Source organism: Hemicordylus capensis, chromosome 12 (genome assembly GCF_027244095.1).
Source record: "Hemicordylus capensis ecotype Gifberg chromosome 12, rHemCap1.1.pri, whole genome shotgun sequence".
Taxonomy (NCBI): domain Eukaryota; kingdom Metazoa; phylum Chordata; class Lepidosauria; order Squamata; family Cordylidae; genus Hemicordylus; species Hemicordylus capensis.
Genome location: NC_069668.1, coordinates 21,437,661 through 21,450,579, shown reverse-complemented (window position 1 = coordinate 21,450,579; position 12,919 = coordinate 21,437,661). Strand labels below are relative to the sequence as shown.

The 12,919-nt window shown below is 58.1% G+C and overlaps 1 protein-coding gene across 12 annotated transcripts in view; it reads right to left on the bottom strand.

Annotated features, from left to right (window-relative positions):
• LOC128336001 (cytospin-B-like) overlaps positions 1–12,919 on the bottom strand; it is a 114,671-nt gene that overhangs the window by 40,458 nt on the left and 61,294 nt on the right. For 10 of the 12 annotated variants that reach the window (XR_008311805.1, XM_053275028.1, XM_053275030.1 and 7 more), the window contains 3 exons: positions 10,027–10,234; positions 3,954–4,027; positions 3,031–3,209 (listed from right to left, as the gene is read on the bottom strand). Coding sequence is in view for 9 of the 12 variants with exons in the window: in XM_053275028.1 (XP_053131003.1) it covers positions 3,031–3,209; positions 3,954–4,027; positions 10,027–10,234 (461 nt within the window). In the remaining 3 variants the exon portion in view is untranslated. Of the gene's footprint in view, positions 1–53; positions 1,436–3,030; positions 3,210–3,953; positions 4,028–10,026; positions 10,235–12,919 lie in introns of all 12 variants that reach the window. The other 2 variants (XR_008311806.1, XR_008311807.1) reach the window with 2 other exon arrangements.

Here is a 12,919-nt window from a genome sequence, read left to right as displayed (position 1 = left end):
GTGCCCTTCCTTCCCTCCCGATCCAGTGGGGCCTTCCGTTTTGGCTTCCTTACCTGAGAGAGCCGGTGTTAGCACACAGCTGCTGCCAAGCTAACGTTGGGAAGGGAGGGGGAGACACAAGCAGTCCCCTTAGACTCCGTTTTGGGGAGCCGGCATTTAAGCGCGAGCTCAACAGCCTTCGGAAGCCTCTGCGAATCAGGGCAGCCGGCACACACATGGGGCACGGAAGGGGGAGGGAAGACACCGGCAGACGGACCGACAGCCGGGCGTAAGACACACACAGAGCGCAAGCAGAACTCTGGAAGGAAGAAAGGGAGGTCAGCCAACCAGACGCACCCGGCAGCCCTGGGGGGGGGGGTCAAAGGGACGGAAGGACGTTAGTTGGGCTGGGGGCTGCCCCCTCTCTGGGGTTCAGGGGGCTCATTGCAGAATCTCTTACCTTCAGTTCAGATGCACTTTGGGTCCGGCACGTTCACAGGCTACTCCGGAAATGTATAAGAGGGCACTGTAGAAGGTGGCGTTGGCATGGTGTGGTCTGGTGTGTGAGTGTGTTTGTGTGTGTGTGATGGGCGAAGTCAGATTAGGGGGAGCCAAAGGAAGAATTGGGCCGAGTGAGAAGTACTGTCTGGAAGTCTTCTGTGGTCTGGCGCTGGCTGTGCGTTCCAGCCGAGACAGAATCCTATCCAGACCTTCCACTCCACAGGCACGCAGGTGCCTGCACACACAGACGTGTTTCCGTGTGAAGGGCTGTACGTGTGTGTGTGTGTGTGTGTGTGTGTGTGTGTGTGTGTGTGTGCGTGTGTGCATTAAAATGAAGCTGGGCACAGGCCCCCTCAAATGCAAGGGGCGTTGTACATACATCAAACATTGTGTGCAGATCACTGTCCACGCCGACAGATCTGTACGCCCTGTAGGCGCGATGCCATCCTCAATGCCTGCAGAGGTACCCAGCAGGCCTCCGCCACAGACAGAGTGGCCCAGCAAGGGCTTCTGATTCCGGGGGCCGGGGAGGGGATGTGGGGGAGAACTTGGGCTCACCAATGGAACCACCACCACCACCACTACAAAAGGAGAAGGGGGACTGGCAGCTGCCAGTGACGTCCTTGGTGGCTCCACATTATCCGCGAGTGATACAACGAGGAAGCCAGACAGTTACACACGAGCAAAACCAGAGACAGACAGACAGATCTGGAAAGCAAGCATCTCGGCAATGAAAAGCATGTCCTCGGGGAGAACCACATCTGGATGGAATGTCTTTTCCTCTCTCCATCTGGGGCCCCCATAGGGACAGCTGCCCGCCCGCAGCTCTCGGGCATGGGGCTCTAATCAGGTGCCGGTCTGCATGGAAGGGTGTCCAACCCGTACTTCTTTCCCACCTTTCCGCTGGCGCTGAGCCTGGGATTTCTGCCTGCAACGCACGGGCCACCAAGAGCTTCTTGGAGGAACGCAGAATACAAATACAGCGTCAGCCGATCAGCCCAGAGGCTCCCTGGCTGCTGGTGGACTACAGCTCCCAGCATCCACTGTGTTCTTAACTGAATCAGACCAATGTGCACCTTTCAGCACCGCAACGGCTGTTGTTCCCAGAACACAAAGCTTTAGAGTGCCACAGAAACCTCCATCACCCCAGACTTTGGTTTTATTCCCAGGTTCAGTGTGGCCAAAAGCCATAGCAGCTGGGATGATGAGATCTGTGGTCAACCACGCCTGGGAAATCCCTGTTACAGGGAACGCCACTCAGCAAGGTAACTAATCTTTCCCGCCTGGGACCCGGAGGAATGAGAAACGGGATGCAGAAGAGGCTTAGCAGAGACAGGGCTTTACAGGCAGGGTCCCTCTCTGCTGCACACAGCAACCAACGGATCATCCCATCCTGGGATGGATTCCCTGTGATTTACCTGGCATTCACAAACACTGGCCTGGATCAAGGCATGGATCCATCACACTCCACATAGGTGCTACAAGGCAAGGAAGTCTAGCCCCCTGGGCCCTCCCCTGCTTTGCTCCAAGCCTGCCCCACATCCCCAAGCAGAAGCAACCTCCCACCCTCAAAAGGAAGCCCCTCGTCACCCTCCCGCTTTGTTTCTGCATGGGCCACAGAGACGCACCTCGCCCCAGAAAAGAAGAAAGCTCAGAGCAGGGATTCACGCAGAGACGCAGCAGCAGCCTCTTCTGAGGGCAGGCTGCCCTGCCACCGTGTCTCTGCACTGAGAGAAAATGCATCATAACCGCACATCTGTGGCAGAGCAAATGATTCATCTCCGACTATTCGGGGGGAGGCAAAACTCCTGGATATGGTGGAGGGAAGAGAGGTGGCTTTCTGGGCAGGCTGGGGACTCAGAGGACTTTTTTCAACCCAGTGCAGAATACGTCTATGGGACTCTCTGTCATGGGGTGGCTTTCAACGGGGCTGAGACCAATTCTTGGAGGATAAGACTACCAGTGGCTACTAGTCCTGATGGCTGTGGGCTGCTTGCTCTGTCGTAGGGAGGTCAGGGCAGGTGATGAGGCTGGCCTTCATCCCCTGCCTGTGGGCTTCCCAGAGGCATCCAGGGGGCCGTGGTGGGAAACCGGATGCTGGTGCCTCGGGCCTTATCATGTTCTCATGGCCACGACCCTCCAAAGCCGAGAGATCTGGGGCTGAGGAGCAGTGCCTGAGGGCGCTGAGTCAAGGGGTGCTGTGGAGCCAGGAGGGCTCGTGGGCGAGAGGGGGGGTTGTTCCGTAAGGGCCCTGAGCGGCATGCAGTAGACACAGTGCTGGGAGATGCATTGGAACAGAAGGCAACAGAACCTGCCGGTGGGGGGGAGGAAGAGAGGGTGGGGGACACTGTGCCACCTAAGAGCAACTTCCATGCACGCTTGTGGCCAAAGAGAGAAGTGGGCAGGGATGCTCCACTTCAGCCCTTCTGCAGATGGTGGCCTACAACTCCCATCACCCCTGGCTCCTGGCCACTCTGGCTAGGGATGATGAGAGTTGTAGTCCCCAAGCAGGGAGTGGGCCAGGCCTGGCCGGGGGCGGACCGCACCCACCTGCTGACGCCGTGGGCCTCCTCCAGCTCCTTCTGCAGCCGAGCGCTCTTCTCCTCCTCCTCCTGGAGGCGCCGCCGGGCCGTGCGCAGCTCCTGCTGGGCCTCGCACTTGATGTCGTTGGCCACCACCACGGCCGTCTGCAGGTCGGCCTGGAAGCGGCGCCACTCTTCCGTGTCCTCCTGTGGCAGGGGGGGGGAGAGGGGAGAGGGTTGCGCCTCGCCAGGGGAAGGGACTGCAGCTGGCAAAGGGGGCACGGCCCCAAGGGGGTCGCCCTCCACAGCGTGCATGGAGCAGCCCCAGAAGACCTAGGCAACTACCCTTCAGGGCAGCTGGGTCAGAGGCAGGCAGAGAGGGACATCGGGACCTGCCTTCAACCGAGTCAGTCCCTGGGTCCGTCTAGCCCAGGACTGTCTGCACTGACTGGCAGCAGCTCTCCAAGGGTTTGGGCAGGAGTTCTCCCCAGCCCAACCTGTGCTAGGAACTGAACCCAGAACCTTCTGCATGCCAAGCAGAGGCTCTGCCACTGAGCAGTGGCCCCAGACCCTTGCCAGCTGCTGCCTACTGAGTCAGACCCTTGGTTCATCTAGCGCAGAGATTCTCCACGTTGGGTACCCAGATGTTATCAGACTTCAGCTCCCATAATCCCTAGCCCCAGTGGCCTTCGGTTGGGAATTATGGGAGCTGAAGTCCAATAACATCTGGGGACCCAACGTTGAGAATCCCTGCTCTAGCGGAGTACTGTCTACATGGACTGGCAGCAACTTCTCCAAGGTCTTTCCCAAGCCTAGCTGGAGGAGATGCCAGGGGCTGCACTGGGACCTTCTGCCCGCCAAGCAGGGGCTCTCCCATCCACCCCACCCTCCGGGGATGGTCTCCTAGGCAAACTCCAGGTGAGAGCCCTACCTTTGCGGCCGCCCCCTCACCTTGATCTGCTTATTCAGGGTCTTCAGTTGCCTCTCCAAGTCCAGCTTCTGGTCTTCAAGTTTCAGCAGATTCCCTGGGAAGAAGGGAGAGGCGGGAGACCTTTTGAGCTAGCACCGGCAGCCTCAACATCAGGGCAACGTTAAGGGGGCAGGGCCATCTGGGGGAGGGTTTGGGACTCTCGACTTCAACTCCCATCATCCCTGACTATTGGCCACTGTGGCTGGGAAGGATGAGAGTTCTTGGAGGGCCCAGGTGGCCCAGCCCTGCTCTCTAGGTGGCCCACCCCAGGGCCATCTGGGGGAGGGTCTGGGACTCTCGACTTCAACTCCCATCATCCCTGACTATTGGCCACTGTGGCTGGGAAGGATGAGAGTTCTTGGAGGGCCCAGGTGGCCCAGCCCTGCTCTCTAGGTGGCCCACCCCAGGGCCATCTGGGGGAGGGTTTGGGACTCTCGACTTCAACTCCCATCATCCCTGACTATTGGCCACTGTGGCTGGGAAGGATGAGAGTTCTTGAAGGGCCCAGGTGGCCCAGCCCTGCTTCTAGGTGGCCCACCCCAGGGCCATCTGGGGGAGGGTTTGGGACTCTCAACTTCAACTCCCATCATCCCTGACTATTGGCCACTGTGGCTGGGAAGGATGAGAGTTCTTGGAGGGCCCAGGTGGCCCAGCCCTGCTCTCTAGGTGGCCCACCTCAGGGCCATCTGGGGGAGGGTCTGGGACTCTCGACTTCAACTCCCATCATCCCTGACTATTGGCCACTGTGGCTGGGAAGGATGAGAGTTCTTGGAGGGCCCAGGTGGCCCAGCCCTGCTCTCTAGGTGGCCCACCCCAGGGCCATCTGGGGGAGGGTTTGGGACTCTCGACTTCAACTCCCATCACCCTGACTATTGGCCACTGTGGCTGGGAAGGATGAGAGTTCTTGGAGGGCCCAGGTGGCCCAGCCCTGCTCTCTAGGTGGCCCACCCCAGGGCCATCTGGGGGAGGGTTTGGGACTCTCGACTTCAACTCCCATCATCCCTGACTATTGGCCACTGTGGCTGGGAAGGATGAGAGTTCTTGGAGGGCCCAGGTGGCCCAGCCCTGCTCTCTAGGTGGCCCACCCCAGGGCCATCTGGGGGAGGGTCTGGGACTCTCGACTTCAACTCCCATCATCCCTGACTATTGGCCACTGTGGCTGGGAAGGATGAGAGTTCTTGGAGGGCCCAGGTGGCCCAGCCCTGCTCTCTAGGTGGCCCACCCCAGGGCCATCTGGGGGAGGGTCTGGGACTCTCGACTTCAACTCCCATCATCCCCGACTATTGGCCACTGTGGCTGGGAAGGATGAGAGTTCTTGGAGGGCCCAGGTGGCCCAGCCCTGCTCTCTAGGTGGCCCACCCCAGGGCCATCTGGGGGAGGGTCTGGGACTCTCGACTTCAACTCCCATCATCCCTGACTATTGGCCACTGTGGCTGGGAAGGATGAGAGTTCTTGGAGGGCCCAGGTGGCCCAGCCCTGCTCTCTAGGTGGCCCACCCCAGGGCCATCTGGGGGAGGGTCTGGGACTCTCGACTTCAACTCCCATCATCCCTGACTATTGGCCACTGTGGCTGGGAAGGATGAGAGTTCTTGGAGGGCCCAGGTGGCCCAGCCCTGCTCTCTAGGTGGCCCACCCCAGGGCCATATGGGGGAGGGTCTGGGACTCTTGACTTCAACTCCCATCATCCCTGACTATTGGCCACTGTGGCTGGGAAGGATGAGAGTTCTTGGAGGGCCCAGGTGGCCCAGCCCTGCTCTCTAGGTGGCCCACCCCAGGGCCATCTGGGGGAGGGTCTGGGACTCTCGACTTCAACTCCCATCATCCCTGACTTGGCCACTGTGGCTGGGAAGGATGAGAGTTCTTGGAGGGCCCAGGTGGCCCAGCCCTGCTCTCTAGGTGGCCCACCCCAGGGCCATCTGGGGGAGGGTTTGGGACTCTCGACTTCAACTCCCATCATCCCTGACTGTTGGCCACTGTGGCTGGGAAGGATGAGAGTTCTTGGAGGGCCCAGGTGGCCCAGCCCTGCTCTCTAGGTGGCCCACCCCAGGGCCATCTGGGGGAGGGTTTGGGACTCTCGACTTCAACTCCCATCATCCCTGACTGTTGGCCACTGTGGCTGGGAAGGATGAGAGTTCTTGGAGGGCCCATGTGGCCCAGCCCTGCTCTCTAGGTGGCCCACCCCAGGGCCATCTGGGGGAGGGTTTGGGACTCTCGACTTCAACTCCCATCATCCCTGACTGTTGGCCACTGTGGCTGGGAAGGATGAGAGTTCTTGGAGGGCCCAGGTGGCCCAGCCCTGCTCTCTAGGTGGCCCACCCCAGGGCCATCTGCGGGAGGGTCTGGGACTCTCGACTTCAACTCCCATCATCCCTGACTATTGGCCACTGTGGCTGGGAAGGATGAGAGTTCTTGGAGGGCCCAGGTGGCCCAGCCCTGCTCTCTAGGTGGCCCACCCCAGGGCCATCTGGGGGAGGGTTTGGGACTCTCGACTTCAACTCCCATCATCCCTGACTGTTGGCCACTGTGGCTGGGAAGGATGAGAGTTCTTGGAGGGCCGAGGTGGCCCAGCCCTGCACTCTAGGTGGCCCACCCCAGGGCCATCTGGGGGAGGGTCTGGGACTCTCGACCAACTCCCATCATCCCTGACTGTTGGCCACTGTGTCTGGGAAGGATGAGAGTTCTTGGAGGGCCCAGGTGGCCCAGCCCTGCTCTCTAGGTGGCCCACCCCAGGGCCATCTGGGGGAGGGTCTGGGACTCTCGACTTCAACTCCCATCATCCCTGACTATTGGCCACTGTGGCTGGGAAGGATGAGCGTTCTTGGAGGGCCCAGGTGGCCCAGCCCTGCTCTCTAGGTGGCCCACCCCAGGGCCATCTGGGGGAGGGTCTGGGACTCTCGACTTCAACTCCCATCACCCTGACTATTGGCCACTGTGGCTGGGAAGGATGAGAGTTCTTGGAGGGCCCAGGTGGCCCAGCCCTGCTCTCTAGGTAGCCCACCCCAGGGCCATCTGGGGGAGGGTCTGGGACTCTCGACTTCAACTCCCATCATCCCTGACTATTGGCCACTGTGGCTGGGAAGGATGAGAGTTCTTGGAGGGCCCAGGTGGCCCAGCCCTGCTCTCTAGGTGGCCCACCCCAGGGCCATCTGGGGGAGGGTTTGGGACTCTCGACTTCAACTCCCATCATCCCTGACTATTGGCCACTGTGGCTGGGAAGGATGAGAGTTCTTGGAGGGCCCAGGTGGCCCAGCCCTGCTCTCTAGGTGGCCCACCCCAGGGCCATCTGGGGGAGGGTTTGGGACTCTCGACTTCAACTCCCATCACCCTGACTATTGGCCACTGTGGCTGGGAAGGATGAGAGTTCTTGGAGGGCCCAGGTGGCCCAGCCCTGCTCTCTAGGTGGCCCACCCCAGGGCCATCTGGGGGAGGGTCTGGGACTCTCGACTTCAACTCCCATCATCCCTGACTATTGGCCACTGTGGCTGGGAAGGATGAGAGTTCTTGGAGGGCCCAGGTGGCCCAGCCCTGCTCTCTAGGTGGCCCACCCCAGGGCCATCTGGGGGAGGGTTTGGGACTCTCGACTTCAACTCCCATCATCCCTGACTATTGGCCACTGTGGCTGGGAAGGATGAGAGTTCTTGGAGGGCCCAGGTGGCCCAGCCCTGCTCTCTAGGTGGCCCACCCCAGGGCCATCTGGGGGAGGGTTTGGGACTCTCGACTTCAACTCCCATCATCCCTGACTATTGGCCACTGTGGCTGGGAAGGATGAGAGTTCTTCGAGGGCCCAGGTGGCCCAGCCCTGCTCTCTAGGTGCCCAGAGCAGCAGACAAACGTAGGCCCATGCTTTCCAGGAGCTGACAGCCTAAAAATAAATATCATTTCTACCTGGGCCAAGAGGCAGCTTTTAAAGTGACCAAGCTCTTCTACCGGGCACAGGGAGAGAGTGCCTCACCCAGGGGGGCACTCCCTTTTCAGACTGGGAGGCCCTTGGGGCAGAGAACCATCGTCTCCTCACTTTCCCAACGGAAACATCTGTGGGGCCTTGGCTGACTAAAGTGGACAGGCACACTCGGCCTTGTTAAGGCTGGTTACTGGGCCAAGAAAGGGCCCCTATTCAAAATTGCGGCTCTCTCCCCTTTAGCTGGCTGGGCCTTTTCAAAATGGCAGCTCTCTCCATTTAAGTTAAGCGGGGGGGAGCAAGGGTCCCTATCCAGCCCAGCACGGCATCCCTCCAAGGGCTGGTGCTGGGGTCTCCCCTGTGTTTCATTTTAGATTGAGAGCCTCCTTGGGGCAAAGAACCATTGTCTCCTTGCTTTCCCCATGGAAACCTCTGTGGGGCCTTGGCTGACTGAAAAACAGTGTGGACAGGCGTGCTCCGTAAATAATAAATGAGTTTTCCCCCTCAGGCAAAGGTCGCCCTCGTTAAGGCTGGTTACTGGGCCAAGAAGGGGCACCTAGTCAAAATGGCGCCTCTCTCCCCTTTAACTGACTGGGCCTCTTCAAAATGGCGGCTCTCTCCCCTTTAGCTGAGTGGGCAGTGGGCCTTTTGAAAATGGCCACTCTAGCTGACTGAGCCTTTTCAAAATGGCGTCTCTCTCCCGTTAAGCAGGGGGAGAGCAAGGGTCCCTATCCAGCCCAGCATGGCACCCCTCCCAGGGCTGGTGCTGGGGTCTCCCTTGTGTTTCATTTTCGATTGGGAGCCTCTTTGGGGCAGAGAACCATTGTCTCCTTGCTTTCCCCACGGAAACCTCTGTGGGGCCTTTGCTGACTGAAAAGCAGCGTGGACAGGCATGCTCCGTAAACGTGCCCCCTCCCTTAATCAAAGGCCGGCCTCGTTAAGCAGCCCCCGGTCACTGGGCCAAGAATGGGCACCTTCTCAAAAGGGCGGCTCTCTCCTCTTTAGCAGGGGGAGAGCAACTGGCCCTATCCAGCCCCAGCACAGCATCCCGCCAGGGGCTGGAGGGAAACAAAACCTTATGTCTTGTTTCAGACTGGGAAGCGAGTCCTGAGAGGTTCTTGTTGAAAAGTATAAATTCTTTACCTAACCTACCTCACAGGGTTGTTGTGAGGAGAAACATAACTATGTACCCCGCGCTCTGGGCTCCGTAGAGGAAGAGTGGGATATAAATGTGAAAATTAAAATAAAATAAATAAATAAACATCTTTACATTTTAAAAATACATATTTTTAAGTGTTCTGAGTTCTGCTAGTTGCGCCGAGGAGTAGCTTCCCATTCCTTCTGCTATGCCAACCCCTTTACGGACTCTTCCTGGATTGAAAAATGGTACATAGAACATTCCGCCACTGCACATTTAAAACCCAGCTAGCTCTCTCCTTCTGCCAGCAAGTGGCGCTCACACATTCCTGCAGAAGACACATGCTGGCCCCGATCCAGAGGTGTCTCCACATGCGGCTGCACACAGAAATTGTCCTGGCCTATCAGATAGCTGGCTCCGGTGCTGGGGATGAGGATACTGTCCACCTGTTGGGGTGGGCAGGGGAAAGTGTGCCTGGAATGACCCCCCATGCACCCACACCACACACTAGGGCCAGGGAGACCAAACCCTTGTTCAGCCATGAAACGCACTGGCCCAGTCACTTCTCTCTCAGCCTAACCTAACACGCAGGGTGGCTGTGAGGATACATATATACACCACTCTGGGCTCCTTGGAGAGCAAAGTGGCGGGGGGGAGGGAATTAAAAGTAAAATAAAATTCTTTTCTTTCCCCCCTTGCTTTGAAAGGGTGGAAGGAATTCTCAGGCATTTCCTCCCAACTCAAACCAGATTGTTTTGGTCATCCAATTCGTCGAATCGGTTTCGGAACATCCTTTACTTGAGGGCTGCACAGCATTGGCCCTCCGGCTGCTCTCGGACTACAGCTCCCATCACCCCCAGCCACTGTGGCCAAGAGCCAGGGATGATGGGAGATGTAGTCCAACATCTGCAGGAGGGGCAAAGTGGCCCAGCCCTGCTTCACGGTGGATGGGCGAGGGAGAGAAAAGGCGAACGCCGGGAGGAGAGCAAGGGTCCGGGCACCCTCCCGCTCCACCCACTTTCCAAGTCACTGATGATCTGGTTGTCGTGCAGCTTGAGCGCTCGGTGCTGCTCCACCTGGTCCTCCAACTCAAAGATAGTCTCCTTCAGGTTCTTGATCTCGGCTTCGTTCTCTGCGGTCTTCTCCTGCAGCTTGAGGCTGGCCTGGCTCAGCTGCTCCGCCTGCCGTTCACAGGTCTCCTTTAGCTCCCCGCGCTCCTTCTCCACCTGGAGGGGCAAAAGGGTCCCAACCTTAGGATCCGCATTCCAGAGGCGCACCGCTTTCCTCTGCCAGAAAAGCAAGAGCCCAGTCCTTCAGGCAGCTGGGCTGGTGTGCTGGAAAACGTGACCGCTTAACGGAGCAACAACGTGGGCCAGGATTCACCACCAACAGATGGCCACCCCCAGCAAAGGAGAGCCAGCCACTTCATGAGGCAGGTAGTCCCATGGTCCCACAGCTTTTTACAGTAAGGAAATTCCTCCTGATCTCTAGCCCGAATCTGCTGCCTTATCACAACTCACTAGTGACAGAAGCCCGCTCCTGCCTCAGTGCGACAGCCCTGATCAAATGAAATTAGGCAAAACCGGAGAAATTGTGGGCATGAGTCCAATCTGCATACAGGATGCAGCTTTCCTCAGGAAATATCCTTATTTTAAAAGCATGGAGCACACACCAAGCCTACTCTGGGTAACCACCACCCAAGTCACCAGTGAGGACAGGTTCTCCCCACCAGCTGTTCTGCGACTACAATCCCCCTCACCCCTAGCCACAGTGGGCAAGCCAAGGATGATGGGTTTTATAGTCCAGCACCAGCAGGAGGCCCGAAGTTGGGCAGCCCTGGCATAGCGCAAGCTTGTATAAGCTGCTGAGGCACCCAAACAGATGTCACCGACCAGCTGTGAGGGCCGGGGAGTTGATTATGCTCCTGTGACTGCTGCCTGCCTGGGATGGCAAAACCAGTAGATGCTGCTACTACTACTATTGACAAAGTGCCTGCTCAAGAAAAAGGATCTCAAAGCACCGTACCCCGAACAAGTGACAAGGAAGGAGAAGACACTCCCCTCTCCACTGGAGGGAATTAGTGCCAGGACTGGATAGGACTCGCTGCTCTCCCCTCGCTTCATAGAGAGCAAGAGAATCACCCCTTTGAAAGGAGCCTCTCTGCTCACTTACTTTGGGAACCATCCCTGCTAACTGGGCCAAGAAGCACCTCTGCAAGGGGCCGATCACTTGTATTTAGCAGAGGGAGAGCAGGGTCACAGGAAGTTGCCATCTTCAGAGTTAGACCCTTGGTCCATCTAGCTGTCTATGGTCTGCACTGACTGGCAGCGGCCCTCCCAAGTGGCAGGCAGGAGTCTAGAGATGATGCCAGGGAATGACCCTGGGGCCTTCTGCCTGCAAAGCAGGGGCTCTACTGCGGAGCCATGGACGCTCCTGGTGAAGCTGCCATAGACCGAGTCAGACCCTTGGTCCATCTAGCTCAGTGTCTATCCAGACCGGCAGCAGCTTCTCCAAGCTTTCAGGCAGGAGTCTCCTGGAAATGCTGCCAAGGAGGGAACCCATGAACCTCCTGCAGATGCTCTACCTAGGTGAAAACAAAAGAAGGTAAGAGCAGCCCTGCTGGATCAGGCCCAAGAAGGCCCATCTCGTCCAGCACCTGTTCCACACAGTGGCCCACCAGATGCCTCCAAGAAGTCCACAAGCAAGAGGTGAGGGCATGCCCTCTCTCCTGCTGCGGTTGCTCCCTTACAACTCGGGTTTAGAGGCATCTTGCCTTGGTGGTGGTGGTGAGTTCTACAGCCACCAGACTAGTAGCCATTGATAGCCCTGTCCTCCATGAATCTGTCTAAGCCTCTTTTCAAGCAATCCCAGCTGGTGGCCATCATCACCACATCCCATGGCAAGGAATTCCACAGATTAATTACATGCTAGGTGAAAAAGGACTTCCACTTGTCGGTCCTAAATTTCCCATCCTTCAGTTTCATGGGGTGACTCCTGGTTCTAGTGTTGTTTGTGAGAGAGAGAAATTTCTCTCTGTCCACCCTCTCCACTCCATGCATAATTCTATACCCCTCAGTCATGTTTCCCCTTAGTTGCCTCTTTCCCAAGGTAAAGAGCCCCAGAGGCTGTAGCCTTGCCTCATAAGGAAGCTGCTCCAGGCCCCTGATCATATGGGTTGCCCTCTTCTGCACCTTTCCCAGAATAGGGCAACCAAGATGATCCAAGGTTAGAAGGCAGAGGAAGGAAATATTCAAACGCAGGATAGCTGTGGGTTTGATTTTATTTCTTAAGCCTTCCGGCAAGAAAACCCAAGCAAAGCCAAAACACTTCCTCTGCTTCTCCGCCGTCTGCACAGCTCTCTGGATCACCTGGCCACTCTTCCCCTCAACAGCTTCGGCTAAAAGACACTTCGAGAGTTCCCAGCCCCTGTAAATCAGGCGGCCCGTTTCTGGCAGGCTCAGCAGCCCTCCCCACGGACAGCTCCACCAGCTGGGTGGCAGGGTTAATCACAGGCTAGCATTACTTCTCCTGGCCTTGGGGAGGCGGGTGGAGAACACCCCTCCCTGCTGCAAACACCTGGCTTGCGGGGTGGGTGGGTGGGTGGACCAAGCCGCTAATGATGTCCATCTGCCTGGGACTGGAGGAGGAAGCACTCAAGGGCTGGACCAGGAAGGAGGAAACGGCCAGCCCACAAAACTGTCCAAACACAGACCTCTCCGGGGCAGTTGGGTGGGGGTGGGGTGGGGAAAGGGGGCAGGTCACTGCCTGGTGGCCTTTCATGGGACTGTAGGATTGAAGAGCAGGACGGGACCTCAGGGGTCTTCTAGTCTGACCCCCTGGCTCAGGGGCAGGGAGCTGCGACCGTATCCTTGTCAGACGGCCATTCAGCTTCTGCCTGGAAACCTCCAGCC